Genomic DNA, 16,809 nt, shown 5'->3' on the forward strand with positions numbered 1-16,809 from the left:
AGAACTGGACACAGTACTCCAGCTGAGGCCTAACTAGTGCAGAATAGAGCGGCAGAATGACTTCACGAGTTTTGCTTACAACACACCTGTTGATACAACCTAGAATCATATTTGCTTTTTTTGCAACAGCATCACACTGTTGACTCATATTCAACTTGTGGTCCACTATGACCCCTAGATCCCTTTCCGCCATGCTCCTTCCTAGACAGTCGCTTCCCATCTTGTATGTATGGAACTGATTGTTCCTTCCTAAGTGGAGCACTTTGCATTTCTCTTTATTAAACCTCATCCTGTTTACCTCTGACCATTTCTCTAACTTGCTAAGGTCATTTTGAATTATGTCCCTATCCTCCAAAGAAGTCGCAACCCCACCCAGTTTGGTATCATCTGCAAACTTAATAAGCGTACTCTCTATCCCAATATCTACATCATTGATGAAGATATTGAACAGTACGGGTCCCAAAACAGACCCTTGAGGAACTCCACTTGTTATCCCTTTCCAGCAGGATTTAGAACCGTTAACAACAACTCTCTGACTACGGTTATCCAGCCAATTATGCACCCACCTTATCGTGGCCCTATCTAAGTTATATTTGCCTAGTTTATCCATGCCAATCTAGACGCTCTTTTGCGGAAATACTTTTAACGGAAAATCTTTTCTGTTAAAAGGATTTCCGCAAAATCATGCCAGTCTAGACGCAGCCAAAAACTTACAAAGTAGCAGAATCAGCAAATCCCATTTTAAAAAGGAAATAAAAGAAAGGATGATAAGTTCCAATCTGAGCTAAAATTTAACAGGTATCTTTTTATTTATGTATTTTTAAGCAAAGAGAACTTTAACAAAAGAGACGAGGAGTCTCTTTGATATTTAACAAAAGAAACTCCAAAAAAAAATTAAAAGTTCTATTGATACAAGATTCACACTTTAGCTACTTCATTTCTCTTCCTTCCAGGTTTTTTTCCAAACACTTGGTGTTTTTCTCTGTTTAATGATTTACTGTCTTTTCACAATCCTATAAACAATCTCTTTCATATAGAACCTTTCTTCAACTGCATTGTGATGGGATGTGATCACAGCAGACCTTTTGGGACTGTTCCCCAGTGTCCTGATTTTGCCACTGACACCCACCTTTCTTGCTCTTTGAGGCTCCCCATCACCCTATCCTGTGGGGCTAGACTTTCTGATCTCCCCCAAACAAGGCACATAGTTGGGGTAAACACCAGGGGGGAGGGAGAGTTGCAGGAATGTGTGGACACTGCTATCACCATTGCTGGTCTGTATTCCTTGTTTCTGGGGTAATGTGACCTAATGGCCAGTCTATGGAGTAGTCCTTTGGACTGTGCAGCTTAACAGCAACAGTCTGCAGACCAGCCCTTGGGTGCAGGGCAGCAAAGCCTAATGACCAGCATTGAGAGAACTATTGCAAGATGGAGGGGGTAGTAGGATGGTAGCCGCGGTAGCAGGCCCAGGCCCACTCAATTCTACCAGGCCCAGCCCAGAGTCCTGGCAGTGGTGGAGTGGTCCACCATTAGCTCAGCAGGTAATCCCACCAAAATACACCAAACTCACTCAGGTAGGAGATAACACTTGCACATCCACCCTGGATCACTGCCTACCATCTCTTGCAGTGGGATGTTCCGTGAGGTGAGGTTTCAGGATCCTCAGACTCCACAGCACAAGATATTCCCTGGGGCAGTAGAGGCTCGTTCCAGTCTCCTTGGTCTCTGGCTCCTGCTGTCAGTATCTGTGGCTAGTCCGCCTCAGCAGCTCCTGCAACAGGTCTTTCCTCTCCAGCATCCAGCCCAGACTGAGCTGAGTTGCTCCCTTTTATACTAGTCCAGCACTTGGAGTATACTCACTATGGCTGGGGGACAGGATTTCCTCCACCCACAGGGTATTAACCCCTTCCAGCCCAGTGCAGGGTATGACATCCCACACACACCTTCCCCCTTAAGAGGGAACCCAGATGGTGTTCTCTTCCAGTTTCCTCTTTGCCCAAACTGGAGAAGAAATCCAGGTTGGGCAAAGAGGATTGGCGTGGGCCATGTCCAGACTATGAAACATGCGGAAATTATAGGGTTGTAGTGAGAGGTACCACTGCATGATCTGCTGTGTAGCTGCTGGCGGAGTATATAGTCAGTAACAAACTTAAAAGTCATTTCCAGAGGGCAGAACATCAACAGCCCATTTACCTGCTAAGGCCTCCTCTTCAATTGCTGAGTACCATGTCTCACTTGGGAATACGTTTTGGCTCAGGAACAAAACAGCATGTGCTTCCTCATCGACCACTTGGGATAGAACAGCCCCTAACCTGACTCCTGAGGTAAGTGTTTGGAGCAACTCTTATGTGAAATCTGGATGTACGAGGACTGTTTTTTGTACTAGTTGTCTCTTTAGGTCCTGGAATGCCCACTCACATTGATTAGTCCATTTCACCTGACAGAGATGGGAGTTCTTAGTCAGTTCTGAAAAAGGAGCCACAATTGTCATAACATCAGGATTGAAACTATGGTAACTGCCAGCTAGACCCAGAAACTGGCATACCTGCTTCTTTGTCTTGGTGTTGGCATTTCTGAGAGCTTGTTCCTTATCAACCAATGGCTATAATTTACCACCTCCCACCACATACCTGAGATAAGTTGGTGGGTCAGTAGGTATAGAAGGTCCTTCCAGATCTTGAACTGTGGCCTTGCAGGTATTTTGGCTCACCAGCTTCCTCTGGGTTGGGGACCACAGCCTACTCCTAATCTCAGCTCCAGGTTTGGTCCTCCTTTTGTTCTGACAGGAAGTCTCCATCTCTCGCCAGCTCGACATGGATGTTTACTCCTGATTGATTAACATCTGGGCTGCAGTTTGCAGTTAGTCTTGGGGGGGAGAGGGGATAGATGGACCTTTAGGATCCACTTCCACTTCTGGAATCCTATGTTGACATGTTCTTGAGGAAAAAAACCAACAGTCTGGTAGCACTTTATAGACTAACACAACGGGCTCGTCTACACTGGCCCCTTTTCCGAAAGGGGCATGCTAATTTCACAGGTCGTAATAGGGAAATGCGCGGGGGATTTAAATATCCCCCGCGGCATTTAAATAAAAATGTCCGCCGCTTTTTTCCGGCTTTTAGAAAAGCCGGAAAAGAGCGTCTACACTGGCCCCGATCCTCCGGAAAAAAGCCCTTTTCCGGAGGATCTCTTATTCCTACTTTGAAGTAGGAATCATCAAGACATCTCCCAACCTTGCTTCTGTGGAAGATGTATCCTTCAGGTCTACTTGAGCATAATATTGCTTCCACCTGCTGGTCCAGGTGCTCCTGTTGGTTCTGGTGTTGGACAGCCAGCTTGGGGAGCAGTTGCTGCTGTTGCTCTTGGCACTGGGTCATCTGAAGTTGATGCTGGCTGTATCAGATGGGCCCGCTGTTATTGCTGTTAGGTCACATGCCAATGTTAGCTTTCCAGCATCCACTTCAAGAGCTTTTCCACATCCATCTTCCAAGGTTGCTGGGACAGGGAGGAGGGGGAGGTTTGTCCTCTGTTTCAGTCTTTTGTTTGGACTTTTTAGCAAGTCCTGGTCGATGCCCGCCATCTCCACATGTGGCGGCATTTCTACACCCTGTCCAAAGAGAAGGGTTACAGGAATGGGATACCGCTATTACTGCTGCCAGTCTGCTCGGTCCTTGTTTGTGGGTCAATGTTATCTAATGGCCAGACTCTCTAGACTAGCTCTTTGGTTGCAGGGCAGAATGGCCTAATACCCAGGGTCTATAGAACTCTTGCTTGTGGGGCAACACAACCTAATGGCCTGAGTCTATAAACCAGCCATTGGGTGCAGGGCAGAGCAGCTTAATGGCCAGAGCCCATACAATAATCCTCACTTGTGAGGCAGCACAGACAAACAGCCACAGTCTGAGAACCAGCCCTTGCATGCAGGCAGTGCTTTTTTTGTGATGGTACAGCCTAGAACAGCATACCCTCACCCATTTTCCCAGCCCACAGAAAAGGACTGGGATTTCCCCTGCGTGTACGGGCACCTATTTTCCTGGGGCAGCTCGGCTCCTAACGGAAGCCTGCTTGGGATGCATGGTGGGTTTTTTTCTGGCTCCCAGCGCTTTGGCTAAAGGGACTGCGACTGCATTTCAGACCCCAGCATGATTCTTTTTTGGCTCAACAAGTCTGCCCCAAAGTACTGGCACCTTTAAAAAAAAAAAAGCAGCACTGCATGCAGGGAATGATGGCCAGTGCCAAGGGGACTGTCTCTAGACATAGGGGGTGGGGCGGCACCCCAGTAGGGGGGTCCTAGCCTACTCAACACTACTGGGCCCCAACCCAGGACGTTGGCAGTGGTGGAGTGGGCCACCACTAGCTCAACGGGGAATCCCAGTGAAATATGCCTAGCTTACTCTCTGGGCTCCATCAGCTCCGAAGGCTTATTTCAGTCTCTTAGGTCTCCAGCTCCAGCTGATAGGGTTTGTGGCTAAAACTTGTTAAGTCTTCTGTCAGTATCTTCTACAAAAGTAAGAGAAGACAGTGGCTGAGGATGCTAAGTGTGCTGTCATCACCTGTGAAGTACCACATGAAGGGAGCAACCATAATCAATGGACGAACTGCACTGCCCAATGTGTTAGTGGCACTGGAGGAACTAACATCTAAAGTAAGGTATACTATTTAGTATTACCATAATTTAATTCTCACATTTCACTCCTCTAATCTTTAGGTTCTTTTCTTTACTAACTGAAAATACACATCCTCAAGTTTCCTATTCCCCTCTTCTCCTTGTTACACATGCCATAAGCAAATTGGTTTGTGTTTCCTATTACAAGATCCATCAAGGCAGTAGGAAGGGAAAACAATAAAAGGTTGCATACAGAAGTTATAGCAAGTTGACAGGACAAGCACTTTAATATATTTGCAGCTGACTTGAGAGCATATGCAGGAGGAGAGACACTCATTAGTAAGGCTCATATCAGTCATGAACTCATCTTCATATTTATTATGTAAAAAACTTTAATAGTTTCAAAGAAGCGTACAATATTTTTGGAATGTTTTTCAGTTACGATTAACCACATTTTAAACATGATAAATGCTGCCATCTAATGGTGTTTAGCTGTTGAATAAGAGCTGGAATAGTCATGTAAACACTAAACAAAATAACTCAATAGAAAAAGTATTAGTTGTTCTGTTTTCACTTAAAGAAGTACCCAAAGTTGGCATTTTTTTATACAAATAGCTTAATGTCCCCTGCATTATCTGTACGTTAACCAACCATTGGAACAATTTATGAAGCAATGTGTTGGATTCTCATTTGAAGTCTTTAAATCGGGAGCGGGGAAACTTTTTTGGATCAGGGCCAGTAACCAACAAACAAACAAAAAATCAGTCAGTGCCACATACAGGTGAGAAGCAAAAAACCAAAACACAACAACAAAACCCCAAATCTCACTGACCTGGCCTTCAAGTGAGAAAGAAGGGGGGAAAGCCACTCACAGATGTGTATCCCAACTGAGAGGCATTTTAAAAAAACCCATTCCCTTCATGTTCCAGCCCCACAGAAAGGGAACAAGGCTCAGTGCCCAAGGGCCAGATAAACACTTCTGCGAGTCCAGGGCAAGAAGATTTTGTAGGGCCACCCTAGGCTTCTGGGGTGGGGCCAAAAATAAGGGGTCCAATGTGCTGGAGGGGGCTGGAGGGGAGCAGGCTGTGGTGGGGATGCAGGGTCTGGACAGGAGATAGGGTGCAGGAATATGGTGGGTATGTGGGGTCTGGGTGGGAAATACGGTGTAAAAGTAGCTGGAGATGAGGGGTCTGGATGGGAGTGCAATAATGGGCTACAGGTGTGGGAACTGGGCAGGAGGGAAGGTGTGAGAGGGGACAAGGCATTGAAGTGCCTACCTGGCAGAGTTCAGGGGGGGAACAGGTAGCTCCATGCTGCCCTGCACTTGCAGGCATTGTGCCCTGCACCTATCATTGGCCATGATTCCCAACCAATGAGAGTGGCAGGGGAAAAGCCTACAGGCCTCTGTGCTAGCTGTCCTGTGCTGCTGTTCCCCCAGTCAGGGTAAAGGGAAATGCCAGCATGCAGAGCTGTTTCCTCCCCCTCACCAGGCAGAACAAGAGCCTCCCAGGCTGGATCTAGGCAAGCTGCAGACCAGGTTCATCTTCAAGGACAGAGGTTCCCTACCCCTGCTTTAAATCAAGAGAGGATGTTTTTCTATTATATATGCTCTAGCTCAGTCTGAAGTTATGGCCTTGATTCAGGAGATAGTGGATTAATTCTATGGCCTTCAGTGTGAGACTAGATGATACAAGTGTCCTTTCTGTCCTTAAAAATCTATAGGTCTATAAAGTCATTGATCTTTTCTTGATGTTTTCTGAAGGAGGCTTAAAAAGGTTTTGCTTTTTGAATTCAGTAGTTTATCAGAAATGCTAATACTAACCTTTCCTTTTCTGTTTGGCACAGAAGTAAAGGATCTCACATAATCCGGTTTTGGCAAGGTGTAGTCGAGCAGTTGTCCCACTCTGGCAGGAAAAGAGTTAAAAACAGGCCAGAGGGAGCCAGTACAAACCTGGCCAATCAGAGAAGTCAGGCAACCATGGCCAGGCAGAGACTTATAAAAAACTACAGGATTGAGAAGAGCTTACTCTTGCTCTGGTGAGGAAGGATAAACTCTCAGAGAAGGAGGACCATGCCTGAGATAAAGCAGTGCTGGGCAGGATAGCGAGGGAGTAAGAGCTCTGGCTAACCACTACCAGATTTGCAGGCCTTGATACTGAGACTGAGACGGCACAAGGGATGCAGGGAAGTGGCCCACAGGTAATCAAGTGAAGTAGGACAGAATAAGGCTGCAACTAGAGGGTCCCTGAATCGGGGCCAAGAGTAGTGGGCAGGTCTTTGTGCCTCCGCTTTCCCTTGTACCACACCTTGCCACACTACATTGTGGCCAATACAGACTGAGGTTTGCCCCTGAGGTGAGGGGCTAGACTTTGGGCCTGAAGTTGGCCTCTGAGACAGGTGCGTGGACTGAGGACTGCCAATACCTCTGAAAGGAGGGGAGAATGCCAGAGGGAAGTGTCCTGTAGCAGACGCTGCAGACCAAGAGAGCGATACAGGTCCAGAGCAAGAGGGTGGAGACAGGGGAGTGGACCACGGGCAAGACACCAATGAGGGGTACACTCCATGACTGAGCTAATTCCCAGCATGACAAGCAGGAGATGCCATGGTCATGAGTTCCAATCTATTACATCAGGATACAGAACAGAAACTATACTGCTAATGGAGGATCTCTTGCTATATATGAAACAAATGTCCATTGTCCCACTCCCAGACCCCTATGCAATATTCATTATGGTTAATTGCAAGATATTATCCCATTTGCGGGAAATGACAGTGGTCCAAAGAAATGCTCTCTAATTATATGAATCCTATCTTGAGAGTCACATACAGAAGGTATCTTTGCTATCAGAGGACATGATAATAGTCTAATGGGTTCTAATTTGGATAATGATCCAAAACAAAGTGAACCAACAATGACACTTTTCATCAAGTCAGATGCCACAGGCAGAAAGTTGATTTTCTTTTTGGGGCGTTTGAGTTCTGTAGTTTTTATATTGGAATTTTGCTCTTTTAAAACTTCTGAAAGCATGCTCCTTATCTCGTCCTTCTCAGATTTTGGATGGCACTTCAGATTCTTAAACTTTGGGTCGAGTGCTAAAGCTATTTCTAGGAATTTCACATTGGTACCCTTTTTGCATTTTGTCAAATCTGCTGTGAAAGTATTCTTAACATGAACATGTGCTGGGTCACCATCTGAGACTGCTATAAGGTGAGAATTCAGTCAAAAATTTAATTAACAAATTTTTTTAATGAGCATGGAAGCATGTCCTCTGGAAATGTGGCTGAAGCATGAAGGAACATACGAATGCTTAGCATACCTGGCACATTGCAATGTTGGCTACAAAAGCCCTATGTGAATGCCTGTTCTCACTTTCAGGTGACATTGTAAATAAGGAGCAGACAGGATTATCTTCCATAAATGTAAACAAGCTAGTTTGTTTTAGTGAATAGATGAAAAGTAGGCACTAAAGTTTTCATTGTTTTGTTTTTCAATACAGTTATGTAACAAAATCTATATTAAAGAGATCACGCTACAATATGAGGTAAACTGAAATACTGTCTTCTGTTTATCATTTTACAGTGCAAGATATTTGTAATGAAAAATAAAATGAGCACTTTACAGTTTATATTCTGTGTTGTAATAGAAATCAATGTGAAAATGCAGAAAAAAACAAAAATATTAAATGTCAAGGGGTATTTCACTGTAACAGTAGGATTAATCATAATTAATGTTTCTAATTGGGATTAATTTTTTTCAGTTAATCATGTTAGTTTAACTATGATTAATTCAGAGGCTTAATTACAACCAATGAGACACAAGTTAAATTTGGTTACAAGAAAATGAAAGGTAAAACACTATCTAATTTAACAAGCTAAATGCTTTCAAAGCAAAGATCTCTCTCACCACATGCTTCAGTGGTTTTATTAGATGGATTCCATTCAGTCAGGCCCCTCCACCATTCAGTGTTACTTTTCCTTCAAGTGTTGTCAATGCTGTAGAGAAAACGGGAGGAATTTTTGGGGCATCATTACACAATTTTGCCATACATATTTTACTAGGACAATACTGATTGGAAATGTATGAGTTTTCAAATGCCTCACAAAGTACATGTAATGGGATGCATAGTGAGTGCCTCCTTGCTAGATTTCTCCTGAACTGTCTTCTTCCTCTTACTGAAGATATTCTTCCTGATTCTCAGTGTGGGTTTAGACCAGGAGAGGCTAAAATCTGGCCTGCCCAGCATTTCTCTTCAGTCCACCCAGCTGATGAGTAGAGCATGTATATTTAGTCAGCAGTGTGTGTTCAACTGCCCCAACCCCATCTTGCTCCACATCCTGCAGCTGAGCTACTCCAAGGATTCTCCTGCTAGCTGTGCAGAATAAGCAGCTGTACAGTGTGGAGGGGAAAGGAGAATGCTGAGGCAGGGTGTTCTACTGCCTCTCTACTCCATCTCTGCAGAGCAGGGATCAAGCAGAGGGAGACACACAGCAAAACTGCTCCAATCTGAAGCATGGATGGCAAGTGACTCAGAGTGCCTGCCTTAAGAGGCAGAGAACTGTTTTTAAGTTTTCAGTGCTTGTGTGCGCGCACATGCACTCTCTCTTTCACCCATACTTCATTTCTGCACAGTGAGGGAGAGCGAGATAACAGAGCAGGATAGCTTCCCCTGTCCCACCAATAGCGTGGCTACTCTCAAAAATGTATTCAGCAACAGCCAATGCACATACAGTCACTGTCACACACACACTGCAACATACACTCTTCCATCTCTGTGCCACACGCTCTCAATGTGTCAAAGTCTGTCTTGCACACAGAGTGCCTCTTTCAACCTCACTTTCTCTCTCTCTCTAGTCTCCAGCCCCACCCTTTCTGCCCAAGGTCCCAACCCTTCTAGCAAACCAATAGCTGGCCTGTGTACCAAAATTCATGAAGTGGCTACCCTAAGAAAATTATTGCCCATCCATGGCTTAAAACATCTAGAGGCACTACCGACACGATCTTTACTGCTTGCCAGATGCAGGAAAAATGTAGAGAAAAACATAGATGCATCTTGCATTCACTGGCCTGACAAAAGCTTTTGACTCCAACAGAGAAGCACTGTGGAAAAATCCTTCTGACCTATGGATGTCCACCAAAATTTGTCACCATTCTTCATCTCTTTCACAATGACATGGAAGCAACAGATCTTTTTATGGCAAAGACAGGCATTTAACAGGGGTTGTTTCACTGCCCTGACGCTCTTCTCCACCTTCCTCACTGTGATGCTCTATTTGATAACTGGCAAGATGGTAAGCTGTTCAACCTGGACTGCTTCCAATCCAGAACCAAAACATCACCAACCTTAGTGGCTGAGCTTCAATATGCTGACAATATTATAGAGTGGGCTCATTTGGCTTTGCTGATGCATATCAGACTCTCAGCATACAGTAGAAAAAGGTCCTCTATCAGCAAGCTTCTACTGCACAACTGCCAGCACCAGAAATACATGATAACCTTCTAGAGACCATTGCGTATTCCCATTCTTGGAAGCCACTCTCACAGGCAGCTGACATTGAAAAAGAAATCCAGGATCAGCTCAAATGTGCTAGTTGAGCATCTGGTCATCTGAGAATAAGAGTGGTCGAAGGTTGCAACATCAGAATTAAAACCAGACTTATGATTTACAAAGCTGTTGTAATCCCCATCATGTTGTAAAGGGCTGAAACATGGACAACATAGGGAACATCTTAAGGCTTTAGAGAAGTATCATCACACTGTATGCAAATGATTATTCAAATTAAATGGGCTGTTAGATGTATTAACATTAATATCCTCCCACAAGCAGATATCACAAGTATCAAGGCAATAATTATCTATCATCAACTTCACTGGCAAGTCATTGTGTTTGGATTCCTGAAGAAGTTTTCTATTTTCAACTCAGCCACGGCAAACATGCTAGAGGAGGTCAGAAAAATCACTACAGAGATATCCTCAAGGCTAATGTGGGGAAATGTAATTCATGGTAACATATAGCTCAGGGCTGACAAAGATAGAGGAATTGCTTAAGGCAAGGAACTTGGCACTTTGATAACCAGATGCAACTACATATAACTGATAGAAAAACAGAAACCAACATCTAGTTCAGAAATACATGTCTGCAATATGGCAGAGTCTGTGGCTCTAGAATACATCAATTTCTACATCTTTTTTTTATATTATGTTATGAAAGATGCATATAAGTGTTAGTTATTACAGTTTGTGCTATGCATTAGGAATGTAAAAAAGAAAAACTGTCATGGCATAAGAGAAACCCTGTCTGGGAATATTTTGAAGTTATTCCTTCTCTGAACAAAAAAGAAAAAATGTGTCAAATGTCAGCAGTGCAAGGAGATGCAGGGCCCCCTTACAAGAATGAAACATCATGCGGAAAACTACTAACTGGGAGAAAATAATGTGGATGAAGAACAATGTTGATCAACTGGTTAATAATTTAAATAACTCACTTTGCAACACATCACTCTTCAATACTCCTGCTATGCCAGTGTGTGATTTAACAAGTAATTCCCAAGCTGTTTGCTATGTTGGACATTGCTACAAAAAAAGTTTAGCTTAGCTAATCTTTATGGCTTGTTTAATTAGTTAACCATGTAGTGAAAAATGTATCCCTCAAGTAGGCAGTACAGAAAAATGCAGCAAAAGAAATCTAGAGTTGTCAGTAGAAACTGAGCGCAATTTTCTTATTTTATATTACCTAACACATTCCCCATAATTTGGAACATTACGGCCACAGACCATAATGGCGATGTTGTAAGTCTATTTTCTATTTTACTTCAGCAAAACTAAGCTTTCCCAAGGGAACCCCATCTAATACTTGCTTTCTTAAAAATCAGAAATGTCAGTGAGTTCAATGGGGCATACTCCAAAATTAAGTGCACTCTAAGGCTACGTCTACACTGGCCCCTTTTCCGAAAGGGGCATGCTAATTTCACAGGTCGTAATAGGGAAATGCGCGGGGGATTTAAATATCCCCCGCGGCATTTAAATAAAAATGTCCGCCGCTTTTTTCCGGCTTTTAGAAAAGCCGGAAAAGAGCGTCTACACTGGCCCCGATCCTCCGGAAAAAAGCCCTTTTCCGGAGGATCTCTTATTCTTATACTTCGAAGTAGGAATAAGAGATCCTCCGGAAAAGGGCTTTTTTCCGGAGGATCGGGGCCAGTGTAGACGCTCTTTTCCGGCTTTTCTAAAAGCCGGAAAAAAGCGGCGGACATTTTTATTTAAATGCCGCGGGGGATATTTAAATCCCCCGCGCATTTCCCTATTACGACCTGTGAAATTAGCATGCCCCTTTCGGAAAAAGGGCCAGTGTAGACGAACCCTTAGGGTATGACAGCTGCTGCTGTCTATCCTCTAGGGTTCGAATTAGTGGATCTAGTGAAGATATGCTAATTCCAACTGAAAGAGGTGCTCTGGTCGATGCTGGTAGTTTTGCTTCCTCAAGGAGTAAGGGAAGTTGAAGGGAGAGTGCAGGAAGTAAAAGAGAGCAGTGTGGACAGAGCCAAAAGTTAAGGTACTTCAACTTCAATTACGTAATTAATGTAACTTAAGTTGAATATCTTAATCCAGCTTTACCCTGTAGTGTAGACATACCGTAAGTCAGAGGTGGGCAATAATTTTTCATGGGGCCACTCCAAGAATTTGGAAAGTGGTCAAGGGACGTATTCTTCCATGATATTAATGGAGGAGGTGCATGGTCTGGGATGGAGGTTAGGTGCAAAAGGGACCTTGGGTAAGGAAGGGAGTTTGGGTGAAGGAGACAGTTGTAACTGGGGGCACTGGACTGAGGTACAGGGGGTTGGATTGTGACCTAGGGCAGGGAATTGGGGTACATAAGTGGGTGCAGGGTTGTGAGCTAGGGCAGGAGAGGCCTGTTAAAGCCTCTACAAACTCACATGAAAATGACACCTGCTGTGGATTTTCCAGTTTCAAAAGTATTTCCCACGACCATTAGTAATCCAGCAATGCAAGCTTCTAGCGTACTTCTCTGTAGTGATTCTCTCATTCTGGTATCCCTGTGCCAGAGAGAGCTTGGAAAAACGGATACAAAAATGTCACCTTTCATATTTGAAAATTCTGCCAAACCTGCATTATGACACGATCGAACCACTCAGTGCTCCCAAACCCAGAAACAATGGTCCCGCCATCTCCTGCGGCTTTGTACACACCAGCAACAACCTTCTATTGTTTTTCACTACTTCAAGTATCGGGCCTCAAAAATCCCATTCGTATGGTTCCTTCCTGCAGGCTTGCAAATTACAGGAGAGTTTTTCATCCTGTATTTGCAAGGCTCACAGGATTCGTGTGGGCTCCCTGCTTCTGTCAGAGACAGCAGACAGGGAGAGGAGACGGTGGCCTTGAGGATCTGGGGGCAGGGAACTTGGCCAAAGGGCACTGCGAGAAGACGGTCAGGGACAGGGAGGGGAGGCAGCCTCAGGTCTGGAGGCAGGCACGTGGCCTCAGGGTAGTGAGACGGGAGGCACAAAGCAGCCACACGGCACCACCAAGGGAGGTGGGGGTGAAGGGCACAGTGAGGGGGCAGCACGGCCATGATGGGCCGAGTCCCAGGAAGGCGCAGGGCCTGAGGGCACAGAGGAAGGGGCAAGCGGGCGTGGCAGGCAGAGGGATGCAGGCACCAAGCCCACGCGGGGAAGGGCACGAGGCCTCAGGGAACGTTGAAGGGGCGAGTATCCGAGCCCTCCGTCGGGCGGGGCAGCCTAACGCTCTCCCGTCCGCGAGACTCCCCCCTGAGGAGCGCGCGGGAGTCGGGCGGTTGACGTCTGGCCCAACTCCCTGCCCCGCTTCCCGCGAGCTCCCTCCACAGCCCAGCGCCCTAGCGCGGGTCCAACGTTCGGCGGGGCGGGACTTCCGGGTCGCTTTGCCCTCTTCGGAAATGACGTTGGCGTGTCAACATGCAAGATGGCGGCGCATCACCGACAGAATGCGGCCGGGCGCCGGAAAGTGCAGGTGAGAGGTCTGCTGGGCTGCCCGCCGGCGCGGGGTTGTGGCGCGGCTGAGGGGCTCGCGGAAGAGGGGGCGCGGGCCGAGAGCGGGCGAGCACCTGGGAAGGGCGGTTGGGCTGGGGGCGGGGCGCCGCAGGTGAAGGAGCGGGACTGCGAGCGCGGGAGGCGGTGTAGGGAACTGGGGCGGGGGGAGGAGCCGGGCTAGTGTCGGTCGCGAGGGCTCACTTCTTTCCCTGGGTGTCGCCTGGGGCAGCTGCTGCTGGACCTGGGGAGGAACAGGCTACTTCTCTGGTGCTGAGAGCAGGGAGAGAGCCCAGGGGAGACCCTCCCCAGCCTCGCCCACGGCCGCTGGGAGTCTCGGCGCCTGTCAGTATTAGACATAAAATAATGAAGCAAAATGGGACTAAAACACGTCCCATGTACTTGTCAGCGGAATCTGCCCTTGCGCTCCACCTGTGCCTAAGCACTGGCCCTTGAGGCTCTGGCAGCGTGGGTGCTTCCTTAGGGACATAAGGATCTGCCTTAACTGTGTCAGACTCTTCGTATGGAATCGGCCGTAGTACTTGCTCAGCTTTAATTCCTGAACTGTTTTTAAAGTGAGAACATGCTTCAGTTATCCCATTGTGTCTACACTATTTTTCAGCCTGGTATGTTTGGGGCATACAGGATCCTGCTTGGAGGAGGAGGAGGAATTGATGTGCGCGTGAAAGAGATAAATGTTTTGATGATCTTCCTGGGGATGGATCCTTTTGATGAAATCTATGCAAAACAAACCTTTCTCAACAGTGAAAGTAAAAATGAAGCACAGTGGATATTATGTTCCTTCATTTTGCTTTGGTCTAGTGTAAACGTTCTTAATTTCATTTTAATTATAAATGTCAGTACAGACAGGGTGGTATAGGGGATTCTTGATGTAAATAGCAACCTATCATTGGTGGTCAGTTCAAATTAGAGATGTTGCAGTTTACCCGGCTAACTGTTTAACTGATAAGAGGATGCCAGTTGAGTGTGGTTAGTTTACTGTAGTGGCTACTGCTTTAGAACTGGTTGGACACCATAGGTTTACTGGGTCCTCCACTGCAGACAGACTACTCTCATCCCCTGAAAGTGGAGGTTTTTTTCAGCTCAGGGTATAATTAACATAGACAACTTAAAGCAGTGGTAACCAACTAGTTGATCATGATCAAGTGGTCAATTGCAGAGGCCCTGCCAGTTGATTTCAATGCAGTGTTCCTAGCCCCCTTATTTCCCCCAACCCACAACAAGGCACTTGTGCTGGCGCTACAGCCTCCTGCCCCTCCCAAAATTGGAGCCAAAGTTGGCTTCCTGTGGTGGAAGGGAAGGAGGAGAGAATTCCCGCAGCTCTGCACCAGATCCGGCTTCTCAGGAAGCTCAAGTACACTGCTCCTCCCCACTCCACAGCAGTGCATGTGCTTTCTTGTCTTGCCTTCCTTCCCCCGTGTACCAGGGAGGCAGAGTCAGGCATGGGGGAAGTTTAAGATGGCAGTGGAGGACCCAGAGCGGCTGGATTTTTTTAAAGGAGCCGCACGTGCACTTCTTCTAGCACTACCTACAGATCCTACCTGAGAGATGCTCATCCCTGGAGACCCCCAGGTCCAGCCAAGCTGCCCTTGACCCCTCTCCCTTGGCCAGACACCCACCAGCATCCTGCCCCAGCCTGTAGTGCCAGCACCCTGTTCCAGCTCCTCCTTCCTGGCCAGACACCTACTATCAGCTTGCTCAAGTACCCTACTTTCCACCCAGATTCTGTACCCTCATCCCTACCCCACTCACTGGCAGCTCTGTCCCACACACTGGATCCCTCATTTTTGGCCCGATCTCAGAGCCTTGGGGGACCCCACAAAATTCACTAACCCTGGACCCCCAGAAGAATTAATCTGTCCTGGGACCTTGAACCTCAGTCCTCCCCCCCCCCCCCCCCCACCGCTATTACCACCATGGGGCTGGAGTGTCAGGAGACTGAGGTATCTTAGTTGGGGCCACATCAGTGAGGGTTGTGGCTTTTTGGAGGTGTTGTTTTTTTGCATCTCACTTCTGTGGTCCCCAACTGATTTTTCTGAGGATCAGTGGCCCCCTGACCCAAAACATGTTCCCTGCCCCTCCCATAAAAAAAGATAATGTTGAAATGTTTTGTGTTGGCCATAATAGTTTATTTAAAAATGAAGCCTGGCCAGCAAGCTCCCAGTTGGGGTCAAATCCTCATCTGGCCTCAGTATCATAACACCCCTGCACCCGCCCACAGGGGAGCCGGTCATACACCTGAACCCCGTGCCCTGAGCCCCCCACATCCCCAGTCTTGTGCCACAACAGTCCTGCACCATCCACACACTGCAATTCTGAGCCTATCATACACGCAACCCTCCTGCCTTGAGCCCCTCATAAACCCCAACCCGAACTTCTGCACCCTGATATCCACAAGTCTGCAGTTTACTCAGCACCCCAACTCTTCACCTGACTCCAACAGTCTCCAGTCTGGAGCCCTGTCCCCGATCTAGCATCTTAGTCTCCACTCCTCCTGCATCCAAATTCCCTCCCAGAGCTTACACCTCTCACCCCTTCCCACACACTAATCCCTCATTCCTACCCCAGAGCCTGCACCTCCTGTCTCAACCCAGTGGGAGTGAGTAAGGACTGGGGACAGCAAGTGATGGAGAGGGTGGGGCCTCAAGGAAAGGGTAGGGTCTTGAGGAATGGATGGTGTAGATCTTGGCTTGCCCTGACATTTAAAAAGTGATCTTGTGTGTAAAAAGGTTGGAGATCACTGACTTAAAGGGTTCAGAAACCATGACTGAGGTCCAAAAAACCAAGATCAGAGATGAAAAAAGAATGCTTTCTCTCTGAATACTAGTGAGAGAAAGAGAGAATTTGCTAAACTTTTTTAATAATAAGAAACTTAAAGTTTTAAAGTGTGATTTTTTTTTTCATGATTCTAAGAGCTGAAGCTTTCAGAAAAACAACAGAAATTGTGAGACTCATAATGAAATCATGAAGTGATAACATTTCATAAGAACAGAGCTGAGGAAGTGTTACTCAGGAAGCATGCAATTACTACTACTTTAGTAAAACATATTCTGTGAATAAACAGAGAATGTTACATGCACACTAAATTCAGAGCTAAGGGCTTGTCCATGTTAGGAGGGTTTGGCAGGTAAAGTCCTCCTAATGTGGATCCAGTTATACCAGTG

The 16,809-nt window shown here is 46.3% G+C and overlaps 2 protein-coding genes across 2 annotated transcripts in view; one reads left to right on the forward strand and one right to left on the reverse strand.

Moving 5' to 3' along the window:
- Window positions 1–13,345, reverse strand: part of LOC102448247 (sodium channel protein type 5 subunit alpha-like) — a 190,422-nt gene extending 177,077 nt beyond the window's left edge. The window contains exons 1-2 of the mRNA XM_075922841.1: window positions 12,536–13,345; window positions 8,511–8,599 (exon numbers count right to left, since the gene is read on the reverse strand). The gene's annotated coding sequence lies outside the window, so the exon portion shown is untranslated. The remainder of the gene's footprint in view (window positions 1–8,510; window positions 8,600–12,535) is intronic.
- A 112-nt stretch (window positions 13,346–13,457) lies between these two features.
- The window catches only part of WDR48 (WD repeat domain 48), a 51,581-nt gene continuing 48,229 nt past the window's right edge, over window positions 13,458–16,809 (forward strand). The window contains exon 1 of the mRNA XM_006120557.4: window positions 13,458–13,607. Within this exon, the coding sequence (XP_006120619.1) occupies window positions 13,560–13,607 (48 nt within the window). The 5' untranslated portion in view covers window positions 13,458–13,559. The remainder of the gene's footprint in view (window positions 13,608–16,809) is intronic.

The sequence above is a fragment of the Pelodiscus sinensis genome, chromosome 2 (assembly GCF_049634645.1).
Source record: "Pelodiscus sinensis isolate JC-2024 chromosome 2, ASM4963464v1, whole genome shotgun sequence".
NCBI classification, from domain to species: Eukaryota; Metazoa; Chordata; order Testudines; family Trionychidae; genus Pelodiscus; species Pelodiscus sinensis.